At 36.1% G+C, this 23,270-nt stretch overlaps 1 protein-coding gene across 1 annotated transcript in view; it reads left to right on the top strand.

Moving 5' to 3' along the window:
• The window catches only part of LOC108910305, an 88,457-nt gene that overhangs the window by 55,806 nt on the left and 9,381 nt on the right, over positions 1-23,270 (top strand). The window contains exon 3 of the mRNA XM_018714870.2: positions 23,144-23,218. Within this exon, the coding sequence (XP_018570386.1) occupies positions 23,144-23,218 (75 nt within the window). The remainder of the gene's footprint in view (positions 1-23,143; positions 23,219-23,270) is intronic.

Raw genomic sequence — 23,270 nt, 5'->3', positions numbered from 1 at the left:
AAAAAGGAATTTTACAGTAACCGAATATGACATGACGAAACTGAAAAGAAAGAAACTACAAAAAAACAATTTTATTACATTTTCTTGTGGTTACCAGCTATTAATAAGTCACCCTGTATAACAACAGTGAAATTGATCTTTTAATTTTTTTTTTGACAACTCGAAAGTCACTTCTCAAAGCCAACATAATGCAGTGCGCTTCCTCGAAGTCTACTGTCCTCTCCGGAGCAATAAAGTTGCAAATTGCCCATCAATCACCTACCCTGACAAATTTGTCTAACAGCCACAAAAGGACGGCACAAAAGCGGGCGCAGCGCCCCGCCACTAACTGACTAACCTGGAAATAGAAGTGACGGTAAACTAACTCGGGAGGGGGGCAAGAAGCCAACCTGACAGCCCCTATGCAGTAAATAACCCTCGTAAATTTACTAGGAACATTACAGTCAATTATGCCGTTTGTTCATTTTTTTTCGGTCAAGTCTGCAGGGGCTGTAAGCATGCCGGGTGGTGGAGTTGCGAAATTTGTCACTTTCTGAATAGGATGGTGGCTGCGGGAGGCGTAGTGTTGCTAATTTTGGTTGTTGGAACAAAGTTAATTAGTAATGTTCATCAAAAACAGGTGACTTGAAGGATACTGTCAATGTATAGATCAATGACTACTGTTGACGTTGTTGAGGTTAAAACTAGTGGCAGCTTCCCTTTTAAGTGATCTCAAATTAATATGGATCTAGATCACTTGGTTGGAAAACTCGTCTGTATTTGTGCGTAACATGTTTTTCTCCAACAGTTGCAGTTTTGTAGGCCACATAAAACGTCTATCTTGTTATATTCTTGGGAACCATGGAGTAATTCATCTTCCTGTTGTGGATCGCGGTTGTGTATTTATGCAAACAGCGAGCGGGAATAATTCCGGTCGAATTCGAAACGATGAAAAATTGAAGTACACGCCATTACATGGAGATATATGGCCGCGAAATATGTATGTACAAGTCGGTAAATCAGCGATAACGAATTTTGTGATATTTGTCGCAGGAGATACAGTCGAAACAGCAATGGAAACAATAGTGGCGCAACTGAACATGAATTATTTGTCTGATCGCATAAATTCGTCGCCCAGCGGCGTGCGGCGAGCACAGACCGTCCCCCAAATTAAAATATATATACTCACGTTTAAAAATCAATCACACATGTTTATGGAATAAAAACTAATGGACAAGAACAGTAATTTTCAATAATGTTTAATAAGTTTTTGTTTTCGGTATGCGACACTATTACAAAAATTGTACTTATACGCTTATGACACGCACTGACACGCTTCAGCTGGAAACTGAGACAAGGCGTTAGAAATAGGCGCTTGTAATAAGACGTTACAAATGCTCGCATTATCGGAACAATATGCGAAATAAACAGCACATTACAATGCCCATGTAGAGCTACACAAAATTATTTTATCAGTTTAAGAAATAGTAAATGCTGTGGTTTGATCTATGCTGTTTGGTACTGGAGTAGTGTAGAGGCTTCTTTCTCGGAACAAGAACGATTTTGGTCTTTCAGAGCATTCGCGGGGCCTCTCCGATCGCGCCGGGAGGGGACGGAGGCCATCTGCATCCCAGCGCAGTGAAGGAACTGTTATTGCCGATTCGATCTGAGTGATGCACAATAATGCACGGCGTCGTGTTCGTTTCTCCCGCCCTATCGCGATCTAGCCTAGACACGACGCGACTATTCACAATGCCACTTCTTCAGTAATTACAGAAACTTCGACGGTTCGGCTGAAGTATGCGATCTGCCGCGATTGGAGCGGATCAGATACCGAGGGAAATCCATATCGTCGCATCAGATCGCATCTCGTCACTCGTACGCTGCGTCCGAAGATATCATCGGGTCGTAAATGCGGAGAGAGAGCTCGGATCTAATAAGAAATGTAGTGCAGAAAGGCGTAGTCATTACACATCTGTAAAAAGAACGAGTCATGCTTCGAATTAATCTGAGTATCCCTCGAGGTCCGTCGAGAAAGTCAAGCTTCCGCGGTTGCGAACCGGTGGTCCCATTTTTTGATTGGAGCTCACCGCAAGTCACCATGAAAAATCAGCAAGTTTATCGCCAGTGATTAAAATTGTCTGTTACTGTTACAATGTTAGTCAGTGGTTTTAAATCTTATCCAATATTTATTGCCTCACAAGGTTCGCATTTCCGTTACTGTTTCTTACATTTTTTATGACAAAATATGCAGCGAGTTTGCTTCTCTTAGTACATACACCACAAGATGATCTATTCCATCGTACTTTGGAAAGGAATCAGCTTCTTTAGGAAGTTTGCCAGACACCCTTAGTGATATTTTCTTGAATGATTTCAATATTCCTACTGCTAAAGACTTTCTAAAACTGAGGTGATCCATCTTTCCACCATTTACTTTATAAATACGCCAAGCGTTTTGTTCAGCCATATCCATAAAATGACTTATCAGGGAAAGTACCAACTTCTTTTTCCCTCGAATTGATAGTCTATATAAGCTGATATTTTGATCAGCACGATTAACTCCTCCCATATTTTATATTATATATATTTTCATTGTATGGGGCTGTTGAACATAAACAATCTTCTTCTCTTTCTGAGGAAATCTCATTACCTGAGATGTTGAAAGAACTTTCGTATTATTTGACGCTATGTTTACAATATTGTTATCGTGCCATTTGCATATTATGATAATTTCATTGCTTTCTGTCGAAGGGAAGTCAAAGCTACCTCGAGGTTCCTTCTTCATTTTCTGAGATGACATAATTGAGCAGTCTTTGGGAATACGGTCTTCACGAATTGTTCCTGTTCCCCTAACACCTCTCAACCCTAGTTCTAATAGTAACGGTAGAAATGTAAATAAATTATCGAAGAAAATATGGTAATCTAGGTTGCTGTTAGATAGTAACTTTTCAGGGGTTATCTTTATAAAATAATACTATTTTGACTCAAAACTAACCCATTTCCCCAATATTTTCATATAGACACATTTTAGTAATGGATTTTGCCACCGTCCTTTTAAAAGAACGCCATCAATAAACTAGAACTAAAATTCTAACTTTTATCAAACAGTATATGTGTTGTCAAGCAAATATATTGATGTATGCATGCAAAAATTAATGTAGATTGTATGTTGCTGAGATATTAAATATAATTTATTTTATTTTGAGCAAGCTATGTTTTTCTAAATTTGCAACGCTTCACTTTGGACACCTGTTTATTAAAACACGTGGATTGAATGTAAACACCAATGTCTAAATTCTAACCTACTAAGTAGTTCTAATGAAGTACAAATAAAGCCATCTGTTTTTTAATATCACAACTAAGGTAATATAGGAATATTTTAAGATGTCTTTTAAAAGGACAGTAGCAAAATATGTTGGTACTGGTTGAATGATTTCCGGGCTGATTGCCACCTCGTCGATTTACAACTCTTGACGTTTTGAGAGACATCGCTCTCTTCTTCAGAAGTTACTCTGGAACTGGAGATCTACTAATATTGTCACTATTTATATTTGATGTGGTCACTGGTCCATGATGTTCCGTATGACCAGCGACCACATCAAATATAAATAGAGACAATATTAGTAGATCTTCAGTTTCACAGTAACTTCTAAAGAAGAGAGCGATATGTCGCTCGAAACGTCAAGAGTCGATGTGGCAATCAGCCCGGAAGTCATTCAACCATTAACGACAGCCACGGAAGCCTACAAACAAAAATATGTTCTATGTACTATTATTTTGGCATTTGGCTTCATCTGGGTTAATAAATAATAATAAAAATATATCGAACCCTTTTTTGCGTCAAAATGTAGCTATTTTTATACTCTTTAAGCTAACCTATAAAAAGTTTTATCCTGCTATTTTACTTTTTTAAGAATACGGGAAACAACCTAAACTTGGATAAATAGATTGCGCCCCCTAGCGTCCGAGCTACGAACTTGAAAACTATTTCCAGCGTTTCTCTTGGTCCATTTATTGATCAAAATTTTTTTCCCGAAGCTCTAGGGCCTACACTTTCTCTAATATCGTAGGTACCTCGCCGACTTTAGTGGGTCACCTTGTATATCAAAGATATTGTCAATTTTATTCATTTTTTAAAAGCATTCTTGGACTAAGGGTTGACTTACCCTTGAAAATTGGGGTTACTGTTAGTCACTGTTGTGTGGGACACTCCATATATTATTATATCGGAATATAGAAGTGGAAAAGGTTATTCATGTACAGTTACAAGTGTCTTTCGAACCATGTAGTACATTATATTATATAGAAAGTCCCAGTACGGAATTGTCAATAACCTCCACCCACGCCACGTCGATCTCCCGACATAACGCGCTAATGTCTATTCAAAATCCTCTCAATCTGCCCATTCATCGAATGTTAATGTTGTTTTAATAACATTTCCTGGCCGTCCCATCGCGGTTGCCGCGGCACCGTTACCGGACTTTTACGTATCCCAGTGCCGGGTCGAGAGGAGAGCTACTTGGGTACCCGACGAGGTTTCCGTAATAACTGCGGACGTATTAAGAGATCTCGTTATCGAGAACAATACAGGCATTGTCTGAGAGGTCAGCGGTGAGCCCGCGCTGTTCCCACAACGGCCCAGTTCGGAAATATGAATTTATTGCACATATCTGCGGTGGGTGGCGAGCCTCATGCCCTTCGGAGCGCGCGGCGGCGGCCGAGAGCCGCTCAATTCGTGAGATATCGGCATTAAGTAATGACCGCGGCACGACCACGGTCATTGCAATTTGTTGAACCCGATATCTCGGCTCGATTTAACCAGGTAGTAATGAAAAAATAATTTAGTTCAGCTCGGTGCCGAGTGCACCGAGACCCCGTGCATTAGTTCGGCCTCAATTTCGATCCACTCGTTGCCGAGATCGCGGCCGGCGATTGCTCGTGGCGGGTTCTGTCGCTCCTCGCGTACAGGGTGTCTCGCGAAAGTTGTCCGCTGGGAATGACGCAGTGTGTTGGATAGTGCCGTAAGTCTCGAATTTCCTCAACTTTCGAATCTGTGACTTGCGACTGTTTTCAAGAAAATTCATTCAAAAACAGTTGCCGCTTCAACAGAAGCGAAAAAGTCACAATTTTCACCCATGTTTCGAATTTAACCGTAGATAAACTACCCACAGATCCGTAAACAGCTCAACATCAGGAGGTCGATGTTGTTGGCAGAGTGATCGTGGACGACTCGAGAGACGTACTAAATTGCACCCGTTTTGAATTTCTTTCATGAAAACACCAGGAATGTCACGTAATTCGAACTGTAGACTGTTTTGGTTTGGGTGAATCGTATATTCACGGAGATTTTTGGCTTTTTGGCTTTCAAATACCACTAAAAATGAAAATTTTTCTATGCGCATAAAAAAAACGTGGGCTTAACTTTTGGCGACACAATATGTTAAAAAAAAAATCGAAAAATGTCATATTTTTCCAAACAGAGAGCGCGGCAGATTCGTCCTGCTCGAAATTGATTCGGCGAGTTCAAAACCGCGACACACTTAAAAATACGATTTTCTTGAATTTCTCGTTTGCATAAATAACTTTTAACACGTTTTAAAGTAGGTTGCCAATGAAGAAAAGTATTGCAAACTTAGACCTGGTAAGTACTCGGAATACTAAAGGTATTTTTCAAAAAATTAGCCTGGATGTCCCAGTATATTTAGTATAAATGACGATTAACTTTGATCGGCTATGTAATTAATTGACCAATCGATCTGTTTTTTTTTAAAGAAGCATCTTTCCAAGAACTTTTAAAACCTATTTTAAAAAATTTGATTTAGTTGAATATTCACACAGTTATTCTAATTGTTTATAAGTACAAAAATTCGACGAATGTTTAAACAAGCGCCAGAGCTGTCCTAATTGACGGATTCGAATTTATCAAAAAGCGTTTGAAAGTTTGAGAGCCCTTCTATATGTGATTAAATTTTCAAGTATCTAAGGGCCTTGGTTTTTGCTGTGCAAAATTTTGAAAATTTGCAAATTTTATTTTCAAAATTTGGATTGCAAAATCTATAAAACCGATTTTGATGAAATTTGATGTGACGATTCTACATAACATGAAGTTTTCTTAAGCCAAGTATGAAGGTCATATACCCAATTTAAAGACCTCAAAGAAATTCCCTAAAAAGTAAAGTTTTTTAACCATATTTTTGGCGATTTTTTCGATTTTTACTGTAATAATCATGATTCATTCGATTTGTAACTAGTCATATTTTGTAAAAAATTGAATTAAAATTTTTTTTCCTCTTTCATTTTCGCCTAAAATCAACTCTTGAAAAGATATGATATTTTTCAATTTTTTTAACATATTGTGCCGCCAAAAGTTAAGCCCACGTTTTTTTTATGCGCATAGAAAAATTTTCATTTCTAGTGATAGTTGAAAGCCATAAAGCCAAAAATCTCCGTGGATATACGATTCACCCAAATATGGACTTTTTGAAACAGATACCGTCTGGACTACTGGGACACGTGGCCGAGTTGCCTTACATAAATCTAAAATAACAGGTAGATTCCACGACGCGAAAGTCAAAGCCATGAATGACTTGAAACCGAAATCAAGATGCCAGGATCCATACCCAATACCAATTCCCGTGAATTAGCAAAACCACCATGAGGTGCGATCGAACGTCGACTCTGGTACTTTGCAGTTCTGTAAAATTTACTAGGAATTGTTGTCCAAGAACATTGTTTGCTTTCATTTTTGTTTATAATATTTTGAATTTGCTTGAATTATCTTAATGCTTTTCTAATTCAGCAAAAAAAGTCCAAAATCATCATCCCAAGCTACTGAAGAGCGAAAATCCGCATCCCGACGCTGCTCGACTGTGACTAACCTCACTCCGGTCTCGGCAAGGACACGGGATGTCCCGCCCATAAATCTTCCCGCCCGTAGTGGGACTAATATCCATTCCCTACTTCATTATGCCATTGACACATGCGTTCGTCACGCCGGGACCAGACGGCACGCAATAAAAGATCCCGGCTGGATTTCCAGAGATTAAATTCTGTCCTTCCCTAGCCCGGGGGGTGACGCGACGTCTGACGGATCGGATAGATATATAGGAAACGCATTTATTTAATTATACAAATGAATAAGCCCTCGCCTACGCTGCGACGGGCCTCGTGATTCATTTACATGCTGAGACGGTTCGCGATGGTGGCGATGCGGACGGTCTTTGTCTAACCCCAAGTTTCCCATGCAAAAAATTTAATCAAATGTGCCTCGACGGCTTTATCGAGTTAAACGGCGAATGAACAACAGTGGCTGTTCTTACAGTATATCCTGCTGAAACTATATAGGCAAAACAAGTTTTATAAAAGGAACCCTTGACGGGTCATATTGGCGCAAGGATTTATTTTATTGTTTATTTTTTGCAGTATATTGTCAATATTAATACATATTCTTTAACCTTTTGATATAAATTTAATTATACGAATTGTTACAGAGATTTATAGAATCCTTCATTGAATGAGCGAGTGAAAATCCCACGTAATTTGAGCACAGTCTCAGCTACACACTCCCCTTAACGAATTTTCACAATCTTCACCTTTTATCTTCACGGCAAAGCCCCTAGTAGTAAATCTGTGGGTTTTCGCTGACGCGAGTAACGATTTTACGCGCCCCTGACAGGATTAGTCACGTGACAGCGCGCTGGGAAGCGCGATATCGCGGTTGTCTCAGTAGGCGAAACTCGGATTGTGTCGCGGTTAACAGGGGGTGGTCCTCCCCCAAGGAGAAGGCTAATCTCTAATATCGAAATGTACTCGTGAGCAATCTGGCGTAGTCCTACTTTCATCAACTAACTAGGGTTTCAACGGATAAGTTTTCATTTTAGGGTCACTGTTTTTGGTTGATGTAAATGCACTCCAATTTGCAATAAAATAATACAGTGCTTTTATATTGATTTTTAACACAGTTGTATTTAATAATTTTGTATTTTAATTATTAATTATTGCTTTTTGTAGTGTAGTTGTTAATTAATATTGATAATCAGCGCTGGTTAGCATTGCTGCTAGTTTACAGTTAATTATTAGAAAATTAAAGTAAATTCGAATTCGAATATGGATTTTATTCTGGGTGATTTTTTTAGTCCATATACCAGACCAACTTGGATGAGAGTACTTACAAATTTAATTTAATTTAAAAAATAAAAAAATTTCATTGGGTTATTCTGATGACGAAAAATAAAACGTAATTAACTGTATTATTCAAATAACAATAATGTGCAAAAGTTCTTTAGGAATATCGGCAAATTTATTTTGGAGGAAGAATCCCGTCAACGAACACTAAAAATATTATTAGAAACCTTAGGTGGCCACAAAACAGCCCCGATCTCAGCCTTTTAGACATATATTTGTGAGGACACTTCAACAAAATATATTATTAGACCTGAAAATTTACAAGTATTGAAAGAAAAATACAGGACGAAATGTTTGATCATTTTGAATTTGTTTTTGAAGCAATTAATAGTAAATTAAAACATATTTTCAACTGTATCATCACAATTACTTGTATGTTGATTTGGAAAAATTGTAGGTATTTTAATGTTATTTTGTTTTTAGGTATTCTCCTTATGTTGTTGTAAAGGTTAGCTATAAAAATCGTTGTTTGTTATTTTCATAAGGATGAATTTTAATTTTTTTAGTGATTTTTTTTATTTTAAACATATATATTTTATGCCAGCAAATTTTGATGTCAAAAGAAATAAATTAAAATTTTGTATTTAAAGTTTCTTTCTATTTTTAAATTATTAAACCTATAAGTGGATGTCAAAATACAAAAAAAAACCTGTACCTACATTCCGCAACGTACTAATAACCCACCTTGTATATTAAATAAATTTTTCATCATTAAATATTAAAAAAATTATATTACAAGCTGTTTAAAATATCATTACGAATTTTGTTTATTTGGAAATATATTTTCTGCAGTATTTCAATACCAAAAAATTAAAATAGTAGGTAGCTAATCAACGAAATTATGATTAAATAACTTAATTGTAACACCGCTGCAGAGTATCATATGAAAATACATACATTGATATTCGTTGATTCTTAAAAACATTTTTATCAATACCTACATCATACATTTAAGTAAATACAGTAACGCAAAAAACAGATATTGATAAAAAAGTGTACAAAAGAAATCCGTGAGTAAGTACGCCTGACAACATTATCAAAGTCTTGTTTATATGTTGCTAGGATACGCGTAGGTATGCGGGCCGCTGCATTTGATTCTTCCTAAAATTCCGCTGGTGGTGCACTCTATCGGCAATTCGAAAATTTAAATCTGCTGGCCTATTCGAGTAGCGGTCTGTGGCAATAGCTATTTTGTCTGTGCTAATACGATGCAAAACATCGCCTTAATGTTAAAAATGTCACCGCCGTTCTTGGTGGTGAAAATTCGGGATTTGACGTCATTGGTGGTTTCTGTCAAATCCCAAAGATAATACTTTCTATTGAAAATGGAGTTTACCTCATCCCATTTAACACCACGTGTCCCAAATTTTTTGTATCCTCGCAGTAGGTCCCTACTATCGAGTTTGAGACACTGTACAAGAATTTAAAAAAACTTAAATAAATCTAAAAATACGTAAAACAAAACCCCGTCGACTTGTTATTTAGATTTTTAAGTTATCTTCAAAGGCGTTCAAAGGAAAACAATATTTTGTTTTGGCTTTGGTGAATTGTAGATCGCGCTTAGCCGCGTCTAAGGCGCTTTGTGTCCTCTATTCCTAATACCCCGTAAACATTTCACTGAAATAGCTTCTCCAGGACCCCGACGCGTCGACAAAAATACCAGAAATCATCGCTAAGCCGGGATTAAAATTTTTGAAACCCTCCTTTGTCGCGGCGACACCTGGGTCCCCCATTCACCGGCTTGTTTGGAATAAATAAGCCTCTTTCTTGAAAGTGTCATGCATGGAACTGATCCAATAGAATTCCTCTACGTTAATTTTCACAAACGGTATACTCGGCCCAGGTGTGTCGCAATTGTGGACGTTTCGGGGACAAATTGAACCAAAATAAATGCCCTTTGTGTACGATCGTCGCCCTTTGTTGGTGTTTGCACGTTTGGGCGACCGTTCAATTTCGCGGAAAATGAATTTTGCCCTCGTTTCGCCTTCGCGGCGGATGCTAATGTTGGAACGAGAATTCACCCTTGGGGATTAATTTCGAAATAACAAAAATAACTCGGGAGGAAGACACATATAAAATAAATAATACTGAGGGAAAATAATAGGGAGAAAACGAGGATATTTATAGAAATCAAACGTATTAGCAGGGTATTTTATTTGTTTTGTGAAATACTAAACGTGTGTGGGAGCCTTTAAATTGTTTTTGCAGCCCTTATTTATCCAATAATCGATTTCAATCTTTAACAAAATAATGTAAAAGGCAAATATGTATAAAGATAAATGGGAAAGAAAAAATTCAACCACATCTATTAAGTCATTTACTATACACAAAAAAATAATAGTCCCAAATGGGACCCCTGTGGTACCCCTGACAATGTAAAAAGTTCTGCTACGACTAATTGCTGTTGCTTTCTGGTTGTCTCAAATAGTTTCCAAATATCAGTCTGGTGGTATGTTATAACTTCTAGAAAATGTAAAATACCACGCTATACAGGGTGATTTCACTTTAAATACAGAAGCAGCAGGACTAAATTACCAAAAAATAAGTAGTACAAACTTTTTTCCTGCGGGACTCGGTATTCGAGATATAGGGTGCTAAAGTTCACAAAAAGATATATATTTTCTGTTAAACTAATTTGTTTGAATAGTGCAAAGTCCAATAAATTTAGCAGTATCGGACTGAACCATATGCGGGGACGATTTTCTTTTCTGAAGGGCTCAAGAACAGTAGTATTACCCTTTAATATGATGGATATTTTAAAAATCTACTAAACGACATTATGAGAAAACGTGAATAAAATAAAAGCAAGTTTCCACACCACTCATCAAGTATTGCTTAGGGTGCGTTACCATTTTTTTATAGCCAGTAGCCCTATTTTCCACATTAAATTAACAATTCTCCAGTAAACAACATTCTAAAATTAACAAAATAAAAGTTTTTTCAAGTAGTATTCATGAAAAAATCGTAACAATTCCACATTTAAAAAAATGCAGATATAATAATGTAATAAAACAACAAAATAAAATTTTCTTCTAGTAATAACACAAATAAAATTGAAAAAAAACCATAATAACAATTCCAAAAATAATACCCCATCTAAAGACAATCAGCCAGTCAGTTTCCGGGACTTTGCCCTATCAAACATATTGGTTAGAGTTATAGCAGTATGTTATAACTTGTATAAAGTGTAAAAACCACGCTATGTACGAATGTATGTAAATCTGTGAGCAACGGACTTCTAAATCTGACTTTTTTTAACGCGCAGGTAAAAAAGAGAACTTAATAAGACGAAGGTTTTCCTCGGCAAGAAATATGACGAAAATCCGTTTGGAAATATGCAATGTAATCCTCGGAGGTGCTATAAAAACAGAAAGTGTCTAACCCAAATCCGACATGACAAATAGTTTTTGTCACATCCTCGAGATGGGTGCGAGCGCAGAGTCTAGAATTTCTCCAGGCATTAGAGCTTCGGAGGAACGTAATTCAAAATAAACAAGTCGAGGGAATTTATGGCGGCTCGTTACACCGACTCCTGTCAACGCGTCTTAGTTCGTAAAATGCGTCTAATTAGCGCCGGGGCTTAAAAATTTAATCAATCCCGAAGGTTGAGCGCAATTTTTTAGCCAAATTGAGAAAATCCGCCCCGGTTTTCGTCGAACTATAACGCGGACGATTAATTAGAGCCAGTGTTGAAATGCCGGGTTGATGTATTCGCCGCGCAGTCACATAAATTTGTCTCGACGTACCATAAAACTGTGAGCAAACGCCATTATTTTTATTTCAATATCGCCCATTTGGGAGTCATTTCAATACACCATAAAAATAAATCTAACTTTATACCAGGGCCGTGTAAAAACAGTTAAATTTTAATTAACCATAAATCTGAAACAATCACGGGCTTCAACATAGAGATGCAGCTCACTTTAGACAACCATCTGATTTGTTGCTGAGATGCCGTTTGTGTTGGTGGTACCATTAAATCGCAGGAGCCGTGATCAGTCGCTGTTTTGTGGAAATAGATGACATAACCTCAACATCCATTAAATAAAATATATTGGTGACTATATCTAGCGGTTGTCTTTTATGGCACATCTAGATTTGGCGAGTTCAAAAGATATGGTTAATTAAATACAATCTAAAAGATATAATTTATTGTATTTCTCTAAATAATTGATAGTACTGCTGTATAAGGATAAGTCTTTGTAACAGACCAGGTTTCTTTTTTTTTAGATATGTGCAAATGTCTTCTGAATATACCCTAAGACGGTCCTGACTTGTACGGATTAAGACCGTAATCGCTAATTCTGCTAACATTACCTTAAGTTCCTTTATTACCGCTAAACAGCATTCGGAAATGCGTAATTTTAGAAAATGCAGTCTCACTAATACTCTTACTTTTGCTGAATATACCTTGATTGTAATCCCCTAAGCGTCCGCAAATGGACACCGTCCTTTCCCCACCAATGAGTTTATCGAGTAATTACGAATTATAACCATCGGCATTGTCGCCGATCGAGCCTTGTGCTCGCTGAAAGGACGGCTTAAGGCTGTCAAGTAAACAAAGCGTCTAAATCATCTCCAAAGTGAATCAGCATCAAATTATAAACAAAGTTTTATTGTTCGCTTGATGCTGCTTGCCGTCGGTGTTTAGAAATAAAATTCCTCGTCTCAATTGTTATGCGACGTGATGCCGTAAAGCTAGACGGCTGTTCCTTCGGCTTCGCATCCGTAATTAGTGTTTGATGGAACGTGGATGTATACATCGTAAACTGTTTATGAGCCAAATCAAATATTTACAACGCATACAAAGTAGTCATACACCTCCCCCTCCACATACAAGACTTACGTACACGTAGTTATGGTTACAGAACTGTTTTTAACTATTTATCATTGTGGGTTGTCATTTTTATTTTTAAGGCTGAAGCATGGAACACCTACAGGAAGTTTATAATCTTATTTTGCTGGAACAGTTGCTTGATCACGTTCCCGATGGATTAAAACTAATAATGACTGCGTCGGGAGCTTTAACGAAATCCTGAAATCGGGCAGGAACAGTCACGTGGACGAACCCGAGAGAATAAAAGTTTTCGAAATATCTTGAAGAAATATCAATCTAACGGAACAAAAAACGTCCTTTTTCCTTTGAGATATATTTCAATTTAATTCAGTCAGTTATTCAATCTTCTCCAGATGATGCTAATTTGATGAGCGGAACCAACGTTGAAAAAATTCCGTATACAGTAAATTAAAATATGTAGACATCAACGTACTATATTACAACTATAAAGTAAGATTAAATAAAGTTTGTAATACATACAGGGTGGGCCATTAGTGTGAGAAGGTAAAATAACTCCCTTGTTATTCATAATACAGAAAAAAAGTTTATCTAAAAGTTGTACAGAATCAAAGAACCTAAAGGACAAAATTAATTTGAAACACACAGTAAAAACGGGACACGCCAAATATTACATTTTTTAAATGGAATACCCTATATATTTTTAAACATGGATTTTTGAGAAAATTCTATATAAACAGTTTAACATTTTAGTGCGGGGTTGCCAAGTTATGTAGAAAATTCTTCGAATTTTGTAAAAAACATGACCTCGAAGAAGTTGTATTAACTTTCAACTATTAACACTTGGAGCAAAAATATTTGACAGAGTTATAGGCAAATGTTAGGCAAAGACTCCTATATTAACTAATATCGATATTTTATACAGGTCATTTTTTATAATACGATCATTTTAAGAAAACTTGATTTTCAAAAATTTTTCAAATGTATTTTATTGTTCTATTTTATTTACATATCAGTCCACTTCAACTTTTATTAAGTATGTTCTACACCTAAAGTGGTTAATTTTTAAGATATAGCAACATTTCTGGAAAAACCTAATTTATATTATTTTCGGTCGCACGAAATCGCTTTGAATAAAAACTGTCGCATTGTGTCAACTTGTCAGTTCATAATTTATCATTCCATTTCGAGTTAATTTTATTAGTTAATATTTATTTGTGGTATTCTATAAAATAATAAATATTAAGTTTTTTCAGAAATATTGCTATATCTTAAAAACTAACAATTTTAGATATAGAACATGCTTTATAATAGTTGAAGTGGACCGATATGTGAATAAAATAGAATAATAATATACAGGGTGTTCCATTTGAAAAATATATTTGGCGTGTCCCTTTTTTGCTTATCACCCTGTATGTATCAAATTAATTTTTTAGTTTAGGTTTCTTGATTCTGTATAACTTTTATATAAACTTTTTTTCTGTATTATGAGTAACAAGGGAGTAATTTTACTTTCTCACACCCCAACCTGTATAAAGCAAAAAGGATACCCAAAGGTTCTATATTAAGCCCTCTGTTTTAAGGACTTGTTATTAGTGACTTTGTTGATTCTTATTAAAGCGTAATACTAATTTTACACAAAATGCTAACTCATATAATATGTGATAGCATCCTATTTTTATATGCTGTTTTTTATGTACAGGATGCCGAGCAAAAAATACTTAATGTATCTACAATTCCAGCAAAATCCCAAAAGTTCATCTGTCTGTAATTGGCAACAATAATAAAAAAAATAACTTCTTTGGTCATATATCATCTCAATATATACATAATGTTAACAACCTAACCAAAAATGAGATAATATTCGATAAAATACTCTTATATTCCATTGAATTCATTTGGTTTGCAATTCCATAAAAAAATCTCCACGTGTTATCGTAAATATTCTGATTTCAATATTTATTACAAGTTTTTTGTGGCATTGTAGAGGGTTTTCTATCACCCGTATGTTCCACTACAATAATTATTTTTTAAATAATGAATTTAACTTAAAAATATGTATGGTTGTTTGTACATAGATAATGCTCGTCATCAGCGACGACCACACACACTCGAGAAGCAAATCTGCTTCGGTGTATCCACCGCATCGTCCTTGTCCATTTCAAACAACCATGGCTGCTTCTAATAAACAAACGAGCATTTCAAACACAGCTAGTGCGTTCATGATTATTAAACAGTAGCAATTCCATTATAATAACCAAAATTCTTGTGAAACCTGCGTTGAATTTCAACTTCTTCGCTGTGAATTTTTATGTGCGTCGATATAACTCGCGAAGACGTTCCGTTTACATAAATTCCTGAAGAATGCACCGGTCACTAATTTGTAATTTAAGTGTGTGTAATAAAAAGTGAACGCGTTCGGAGCCTTCTGTGACGTAATTCCGTTGAAATTGTAGCTTTTAACGAAACACGACGGAAAGCGAGAGGCTGATGGGAGCCAATCTGCGCTGCCAGCTCTTCCAGGGGCGTCACGCGTCGACGGAAGGGGTTAAGTACCGTCGTTTAATCTATACCTTGCACAGACGACGTCCGATGTTCGTTTGTCAGCTTGCGAATGCTGCCGATGTTTTGAATAATTCTGCAAGAGTAGAGTTATATTTCAGAAAGTTAAGTGACAGATGTTGGTCAAATGTATTAATTTTTCCACTTAAAGTGAGGTAAAGTGTTGGTTAATTAATTTATAAATTCAGTTAATATTTATTTACATACATATTTAAGTTCATTAATATTTTCTATAATTCACAGACCAACAAAATTTAACTTTTTCTGGAAGCAGAAACTTGAATATATATTTCCGAAGGATTTAGGTGCGCTGAATCCGAATCTAGCAGGCAGCAGAATTGCACTATCACGTCAGGTTTTTGAGATATCCTAACCTAAAAGTGCAAAAACACTGTTTTACGTCATATTTGAGGTTATGTAGTAATGTACCCTCCTTCGAATGCCGTTGAGTTTGCTCAAATATTTTTTTTTTCGTTGAGATATCACATGTTGAAATTTTTAAGTTTATCAGTTTTTTAATATGCGAAAATCTACTAAGGATCCCTTAGACATCAAGCAGTCGACTGCAATTCAGAAACTTCATACCCATACAGTTTGTGGGTTTGGAGTTGGTAGGCTTGGGGTTTATAAGCTTGGAGTTTGTAGGTTCGGGTTTTGTGGGGTTGGGGTTTGTGGGTTTAGGGATTGTGGGTTTGGGGTTTGGTGGATTTGGAGTTTGTGGGTTTGAGTTCGTATGTATTGAATGTTTCTGAGTATGAATTGCAATCCCTTGGGGGATTGGGAGGGAGCCTTGTACTTTTGGGTTCAATGTATTAGTTTTTTTGGAAAAGTATAGATGGCATTACTACGTAACTTCAAATATGACGAAAAACATTGTTTTTTGCACTTTTAGGTTAGGATATCTCAAAAACCTGACGAGAGCGCACCAAAATCCTTCGGGAATGCGTATTAGTGTGTCTGCTTCTTGACCCTTGTTGACCTGTGATTAATTTACGACGGTTATTAAGCGTGACTTACTGATTTTTAGAGAATGTTGACGGTGGCGGAACTTTTATTTAGTGAGTAAAAGTATTGAATTTTCAATTCGATTGAAGCTGAAAAAGTGACGGCACGCCACTGGCCACATCCAGTTTCGCCGCCGAAAATGACAAAAATGCACTCGTCCACTCCGGGGGCAATTCATCTTCGTTTCGACTTTTAAAGCAAAGTTATTTTCTAAAAGGCTCATTGTTGGAAACAACCAAACCAGAAAATGCGTTAAGCGCTGCTAAGTTGGCGCTATATAGACCTCAGAGTTGAAGGAAAGTCGCGTTTTGTGTGACGGACGCCTACATTTCCAACACGTTTAATTCGCAAAAAGTTCCGTGCGGAATTCTCGCAGAAGCTCTTTCTCAGGGAACATATTTTTTACATTACTCCCAGGACCGTATCCAAATATATTCTGTGCGAGGAAATGAGGAACCGTCTCTTTTCGCCATTTTGTATTTAAATTCGCGAACGCAACTAATTTTAGGGGGCAGCCGGAGTCGTACCGCGATGATAAAGCGTCCGCGGTATGGGCGCCTTGGAAAACAAGTGACAAAGTGCCGGTAAACGCGCATTCATCATCCGATTCGATAATTAAGCTCGGTGGGAGAAAAAACAATTACGCCGCGGCCGGTCCGGCGCGGAGGATCGAAGTTGGCCAGGGGTCGGACACGAACACGCTGCTCGAGGGAGCAGTAGGTAGCTTTTGATTAATATAACACTTGGATTTACAAACTCCTCAAGTGTGAAAGATGGATCGGCCGGTGGGCACCGAGGAACAATAACTCAGCGTAAGATATATGAAATAATACTAATGACAATGTGGAGTGGACGGTTTGAGTGACAAGGATGTAAGATTTATCGATTTTGATGTCTGAGATATTGATTTCGGTTTGGTTTCCCAGTTTATTATTAATTTTTAATTGTTTTCTTTCCAAATGTCGTAGTAGGCTATTGAATATATCCAAAAAAACAGGGTTAAAGGGAACTATGACGTTCAAAGGGTCATTTTAGATGAAAAAAAAAACGCGGAGTGCTATTAAAAGGGTGGAAATTGGAGATAAGGGTGAAAATGCTCTCCTTTCAGTTTTTTAATTGTAGCTCGAAAACGAAGCAAAATTTCGCTATACTTCATAGGAAAAATTATTTAGAGAATTGAATTTCTCATCGAAATAGCTTATTTAAAAAATTTAAAAGAAAAATTTTAAGCAAAAAAAAATCGTTAATAAACAATCTGAAAAAAAAACAAAAAATTCGATTTTCTGATTGTTTTTTACTATTTTGCCTTTATTTTTTTTTTTTGAGTAAAGATAATCATAGGCATTGCTTCATAGAAAAAAAAGTAGATTAAATTTCCTTCAAAACAAGAGATTGTTTGCAGTATTTTTGGATGAAAACTGACTGAAATATGGCCGCTCAAACCTAGCCAATTTTTCCATTTTCGTCGCGTTTGCAGTTTTTTAAATATAGCACGAAATCGAAGCAAAATTTTGGTATATTTCATAGGAAAAATTTTGTAGAGAATTGAATTTCTCATCGAAATGGCTTATTTAAAGAATGTAAAAGGAAAATTTTATGCAAAAAATCGTTAATAAACAATTTTAAAGAAAGCAGAAAATAAGATCTTGATTTTTTTTTACTTTTTTAATAAAATAATTTAGTAAAAACTTGAGAATTTAAGTACAATAAAGTTTATTAATAACTAGCGGCCCGTCCCGGCTTCGCACGGGTGGAAATTTATTTTAAACATTTTAGGATATAAAAAATATAGCCTATGTTACTCAGGGATAATGTAGCATTCTAATGATGAAAGAATTATCGAAATCCGTCCAGTAGTTTTTGAGTTTATTCGTAACAAACATACATACAAAAATACAAATCTTTCCTCTTTATAATATTAGTATAGATGTATATACAGCGTGTTCACGGATGGAGTTGACAAGAGGAGAAACTATTTTGTTTTTGACTTTATCGAAAAATGTCACTCTTTATAAAAAGTTCTGCCCCTCGAAAAAATTAGACTGTCATACAAACGTCTTAGATTAGATATATAGGGTGCTCATAAATTAAAAAAACACGAAAATACTCAAGAGAGAAGTACCATTATTTATTATTTTACACAACAGTTTTATCCAATAAGTCTGTTTTTAATCTCAAATAATGTCCTAATACAAATTTTAAAATGAAAATTTCAATTTTTGAGATGGGAAGTAGCTATACATATAGAGTAAAAGTTAGAATTGAAATTTTTATTTAAAAATTTGTATTAGGACATTATTTGAGGTTATAAACAGAGTTGTTTTATAAAAATGTTGGGTAAAATAATAAATAATGGTAGGTACTTCTGTCTTGAGTATTTTCGTGTTTTTTTTTTAATTTATGAGCACCCTATATATCTAAGATGTTTGGTTGACAGTCTCATTTTTTCGAGGGGCAGAACTTTTTATAAAGAGTGACATTTTTCGATGAAGTCAAAAACAAAAGAGTTTCTCATCTTGTCAACTCCATCCGTGGACACACTATATGTACATTATTAATAAACTTTATTGTACTTAAATTCTCAAGTAAAAATATCAAAAAATCTAAATTTTTACTTTCTTTAAAATTGTTTATTAACGATTTTTTGCATAAAGTTTTCTCTTTACTTTTTTTAAATAAGTCATTTCGATGAGGAATTTAATTCTTTACAAAATTTTTCCTATGAACTATACCGAAATTTTGCTTCGTTTCCGTGCTAAATTAAAAAAACTGCAGAAGTGCATTTTCACCCCTATCTTCAATTTCAACCCTTTATATAATTTAATAGCACCTCGCGTTTTTTCATTTTTAATGGCCCTTCCAACAAGTAATGTGATGAAAATCCTTGAACGTCTTATTTCCTTCCTTGTTTGCAGAAAATATGAGAATGAAAACGTATAAGGGTAAACGCGACAAAAATCGAAAAATTGGCTAAGTTTGGGCGTCCATATATCAGTCAATTTTCATCCAAAAATACTTTACAACCCCTTGTTTTGAAGGAAATTTTATCTACTTTTTTATCTATGATCTATCTTTACTCAAAAGAAAACTAGAGGCAAATAAGTAAAAAAAATCAGAAAATTGAATTTTTTCCTTTTTTCCAAATTGTTTATTAACGTTTTTTTTTTTCATAAAATTTTCCTTTTAATTTTTTTAAATAAGCCATTTCGATGGGAAATTCAATTCTCTAAATAATTTTTCCTATGAACCATAGCGAAATTTTGCTTCGTTTTCGAGCTACAATTAAAAATCTCAAAGGGGTGCATTTTCACCTCTATCTCCAATTTCCACTCTATAATTTAATAGCACTCCGCGGTTTCTTCATCTAAAATGACCATTTGAACGATTCATGTAATAAAATATCTTGAACGTCATAATTCCTTTTAAAATCCCATATTCAATAACCTATAGGGCCAGAAAGTTGATATATAAATTGTTTTTTTAATAACTTTGTCCTTCTGTTGTTTTTTTTTTATGAGAAATGACTACATAGTCTCGAAACCAGCCCTTCTTCTCGGTCGAGAGATCCTCTTTCACGCAGCTAGGTGGGTGATATGTGGGTATAATTCATTTCAATTATGAATTTTAATCTAGTTAAATCTCCGAGACAATGTGGGTATTATTATTATTAGATGAGCGTAATTCAATTACTAGCAACAATGTAAATTGTTTATTTTCTTTATTAAGAATGATAGTCCGTAATGAATGCGTTCTCATTCCGGCGATTTATCAGCTGGCAGCGCGTTCACCTCCGCCACCCAGACCCTCAAGGAGCACCAGTGTGACTTTGCGATATCGCGTGATATTTATTCCGTCGTTACTCAAGCCCGCATTTATAAACTCTGAACTAGATTCAGGAGGACGGGCTGGAGACGTTCCTATCGGAAATAATCCACATTTCAACGCTCAAACCGGGAAATCGAAGGCTTGTGTGGGGAAGGGGCGGTATATTAATATTTTCAACAATTTTAGTAAGTGTTTGATACACCTTCAAACAATCTCATGCTTCCGTTCAAGGTTAGTCTTCAATTTTAAACTTACTGTGTAAAACTGGACTATTTCTACTGATCTAAACCACTAAACCCAACAACGTAGTTATATGCAGTCGTCTAGACTAGTGTAATCGATTCCAATATGTGCAATACCGTGGTTTCAAATCTAATACTTTCTTACAACCTTTAGGTGTTCCCCAAAGTTCCATACTTAGACTCTCTCTATTTGTTGTCTGTATTAACGATATTGCGGACATATGTACAAATGTTCTGTTGCATTAATAATTCTGCTTTGGGCTGAGAAAATTTTCCGAGCCTAGTAGCTGGTGCAACAAAACCAAGTTAACTCTTAACAATAAACGACTTGTACTGCGTACAGTGTCACAACAGTCATTTTTCCTTTACCACTAAGGACTATGCAAATCCGCTCTATCTCCATCTGCAGCAATACGTCCAGGCATTATATGCGAGCTCCAATGTGAATGGTGATTTCGATAGGCAATCAACTAATCTCGCCGGTATGTAATGGCTTGATTTTAAATACAATACATCTGATTTCAGATCTCCGGATACCCGCGGGGTTATCTTTTCCTGCTACTGTACCTAAGCTATGACTAAGATCTATCTATCTGGCCATCTGCAGGCGGTCTTACATGTGTATAGTCATAATCATATACTTGGAGTGAGTCGGCTATAAATATTTCGCAATTAGAATGCTCCGGTTATCTTCGGGACACAGCGAAACGGGTAAAGTCGAAGTTGTTTGCTGGCAACATTTTCAACATACTTTTGAATCATCCAAGACAGTTATACATTAAAGTGAGAAAGCTTTGGGACAATTCTACAAGTGTTTGGTTTATTAGCAATTTTATTGACATGACAATTGTTGTTTTTCTCCTTCAAATAGCCTCATTAAAATTCAATATCCCTCCCACTGCAATGCTGACGCCACCGATCCACAGTCCTTTGTCCCTTTGTCAGTAAAATTTTTCGCTGCACCCCATTGTCGAGGTGTCACTGCAAGACAATATTTGTTCAACCTGTCACAGCGCTTTCAACGAGACAGCGGTCGAGAACAGAATCACTGTATCACGATTCCATGGCATCTATTAAGCGGAATGATAAGGAATAAACGATTCTCTTTATGTCGTTCGGATCTAATTCTAGCTCGAAGGAGAGGTTAGGCAGTTGTTAAAGGGTCATTGTTAAGTTAAACTCAATTACTGGATGCCATCGCAACAATATGGCGACCTTCACGGTCAGGTAGTGGACATTAATCATTTTTTTTTGTGGCACAAATCGGTGTCACTTGGGCCTCCTCTTTGCTATCGCTATTTCGTTAAATAAATGCATGTCTTTTGAATCTCCAGTCATTCCTAAATTATTATTGGATAAGTCCAAACATATTTTATTCCTGCCCTGTACAAATCATTTTCCACCGAGTGGGAGCGCGCTGACTATAACTTTATACACTCCGAATACATTGTGTAGCGTTGTTAATTCTAAAAAAACTATTCTATTTATTTTCAAAACAACGGCTGTTATCTTTTGGGACGGGGCATATGTTTCGTGTTCCCCATCGTCGGGAGTTGACGTGAATCAAGTGTTCCGTAAAAAAGGATTCAAATATGGCGCCGTCAACGTTCGATTGTAGTGAAAGGCCGTGTTCATTAGGGGACACAATAGCGGGTGTCTGATTCTCTCCGAAAGTCATTGCCAGCATCCCAGTGGTGTCATTTATTTTTGTTAGTATTCAATAAAGTGGTAATTGTGTTGTGAAGGACAGAAACTTTTTATTTATGAAATTAGTGTATGTAATCTTAGCTTTTTCGCAGTTGGATAATATTTTCGGTGACGAAACCGATTGCTTCTTCCATGGAAGGAACTACAGACTTCACTACACACTAAAGTCTGACTCGAGTCATTAAACAATAAACACAGAGGTTGTAAAACATCATACAAGAGGATATACAGAGCATTAAAAACCCAATAAAGTTTTATTTGTCCGGAAGCCCCAGTAGCACGTCTTATCCTTATCTCAAGTTGTACGTTTACCTCTTTCTTTGACAAGGCTGTATAGTGATGCCAGTTTAAGACTTGTCTATCTGGTAAAACGAACATGGCGCGGAAGTAGTTATCAGTTTTATTAATTGAGATACGGTTTATTATTTGAATTGCCATTGTGAAGTGATTACGGACTCGTAAAAGTCACATATGGCCTTTTAGTTAGAACCCATGGACGTGTCGGTAATAAACATCGAATAAAATTGTGTTTACACCATAAAATTCGTTTTAAAGGCATGTCTGATTGTTCTGAATGGGTAGAGGGAATTGGAATTAATGTTATGTTCTTGTAAGACAATTGGGCTTAGTTCCAAACAAGTATCTATTAAAAAACACGTTTTTTTCTCATAGCCTTAATTTGTACACTGGCTACGCCTATGGTTGATTCGTTGATGTATCGTTTGTTCTCACGTATCATGTGTTCTTTTAATATATATCATTCACACTTGCGTCAGCGTAACTATCTCGCCATAAGGCACGCTGCTTGTCGATATAGGAGCTCATTTATTTTTTTCTGTTCTAGTGTTGGGAAAACTGCGAGCTGCTCCAGTCCAACTTCCAAGTGTGGGGTGCCATGTGTGAAGAGAAGGAGATTTGTGTAAGTATTTTATGAATTTAAGATATACAGCAAAAACAGGATTAGTAATTCT

The sequence above is a fragment of the Anoplophora glabripennis genome, unplaced genomic scaffold, assembly GCF_000390285.2.
Source record: "Anoplophora glabripennis isolate ALB-LARVAE unplaced genomic scaffold, Agla_2.0 scaffold86, whole genome shotgun sequence".
NCBI lineage: Eukaryota > Metazoa > Arthropoda > Insecta > Coleoptera > Cerambycidae > Anoplophora > Anoplophora glabripennis.
The sequence above is the reverse complement of the archived record's forward strand: the minus strand, read 5'-3'. Positions and strand labels throughout refer to the sequence as shown.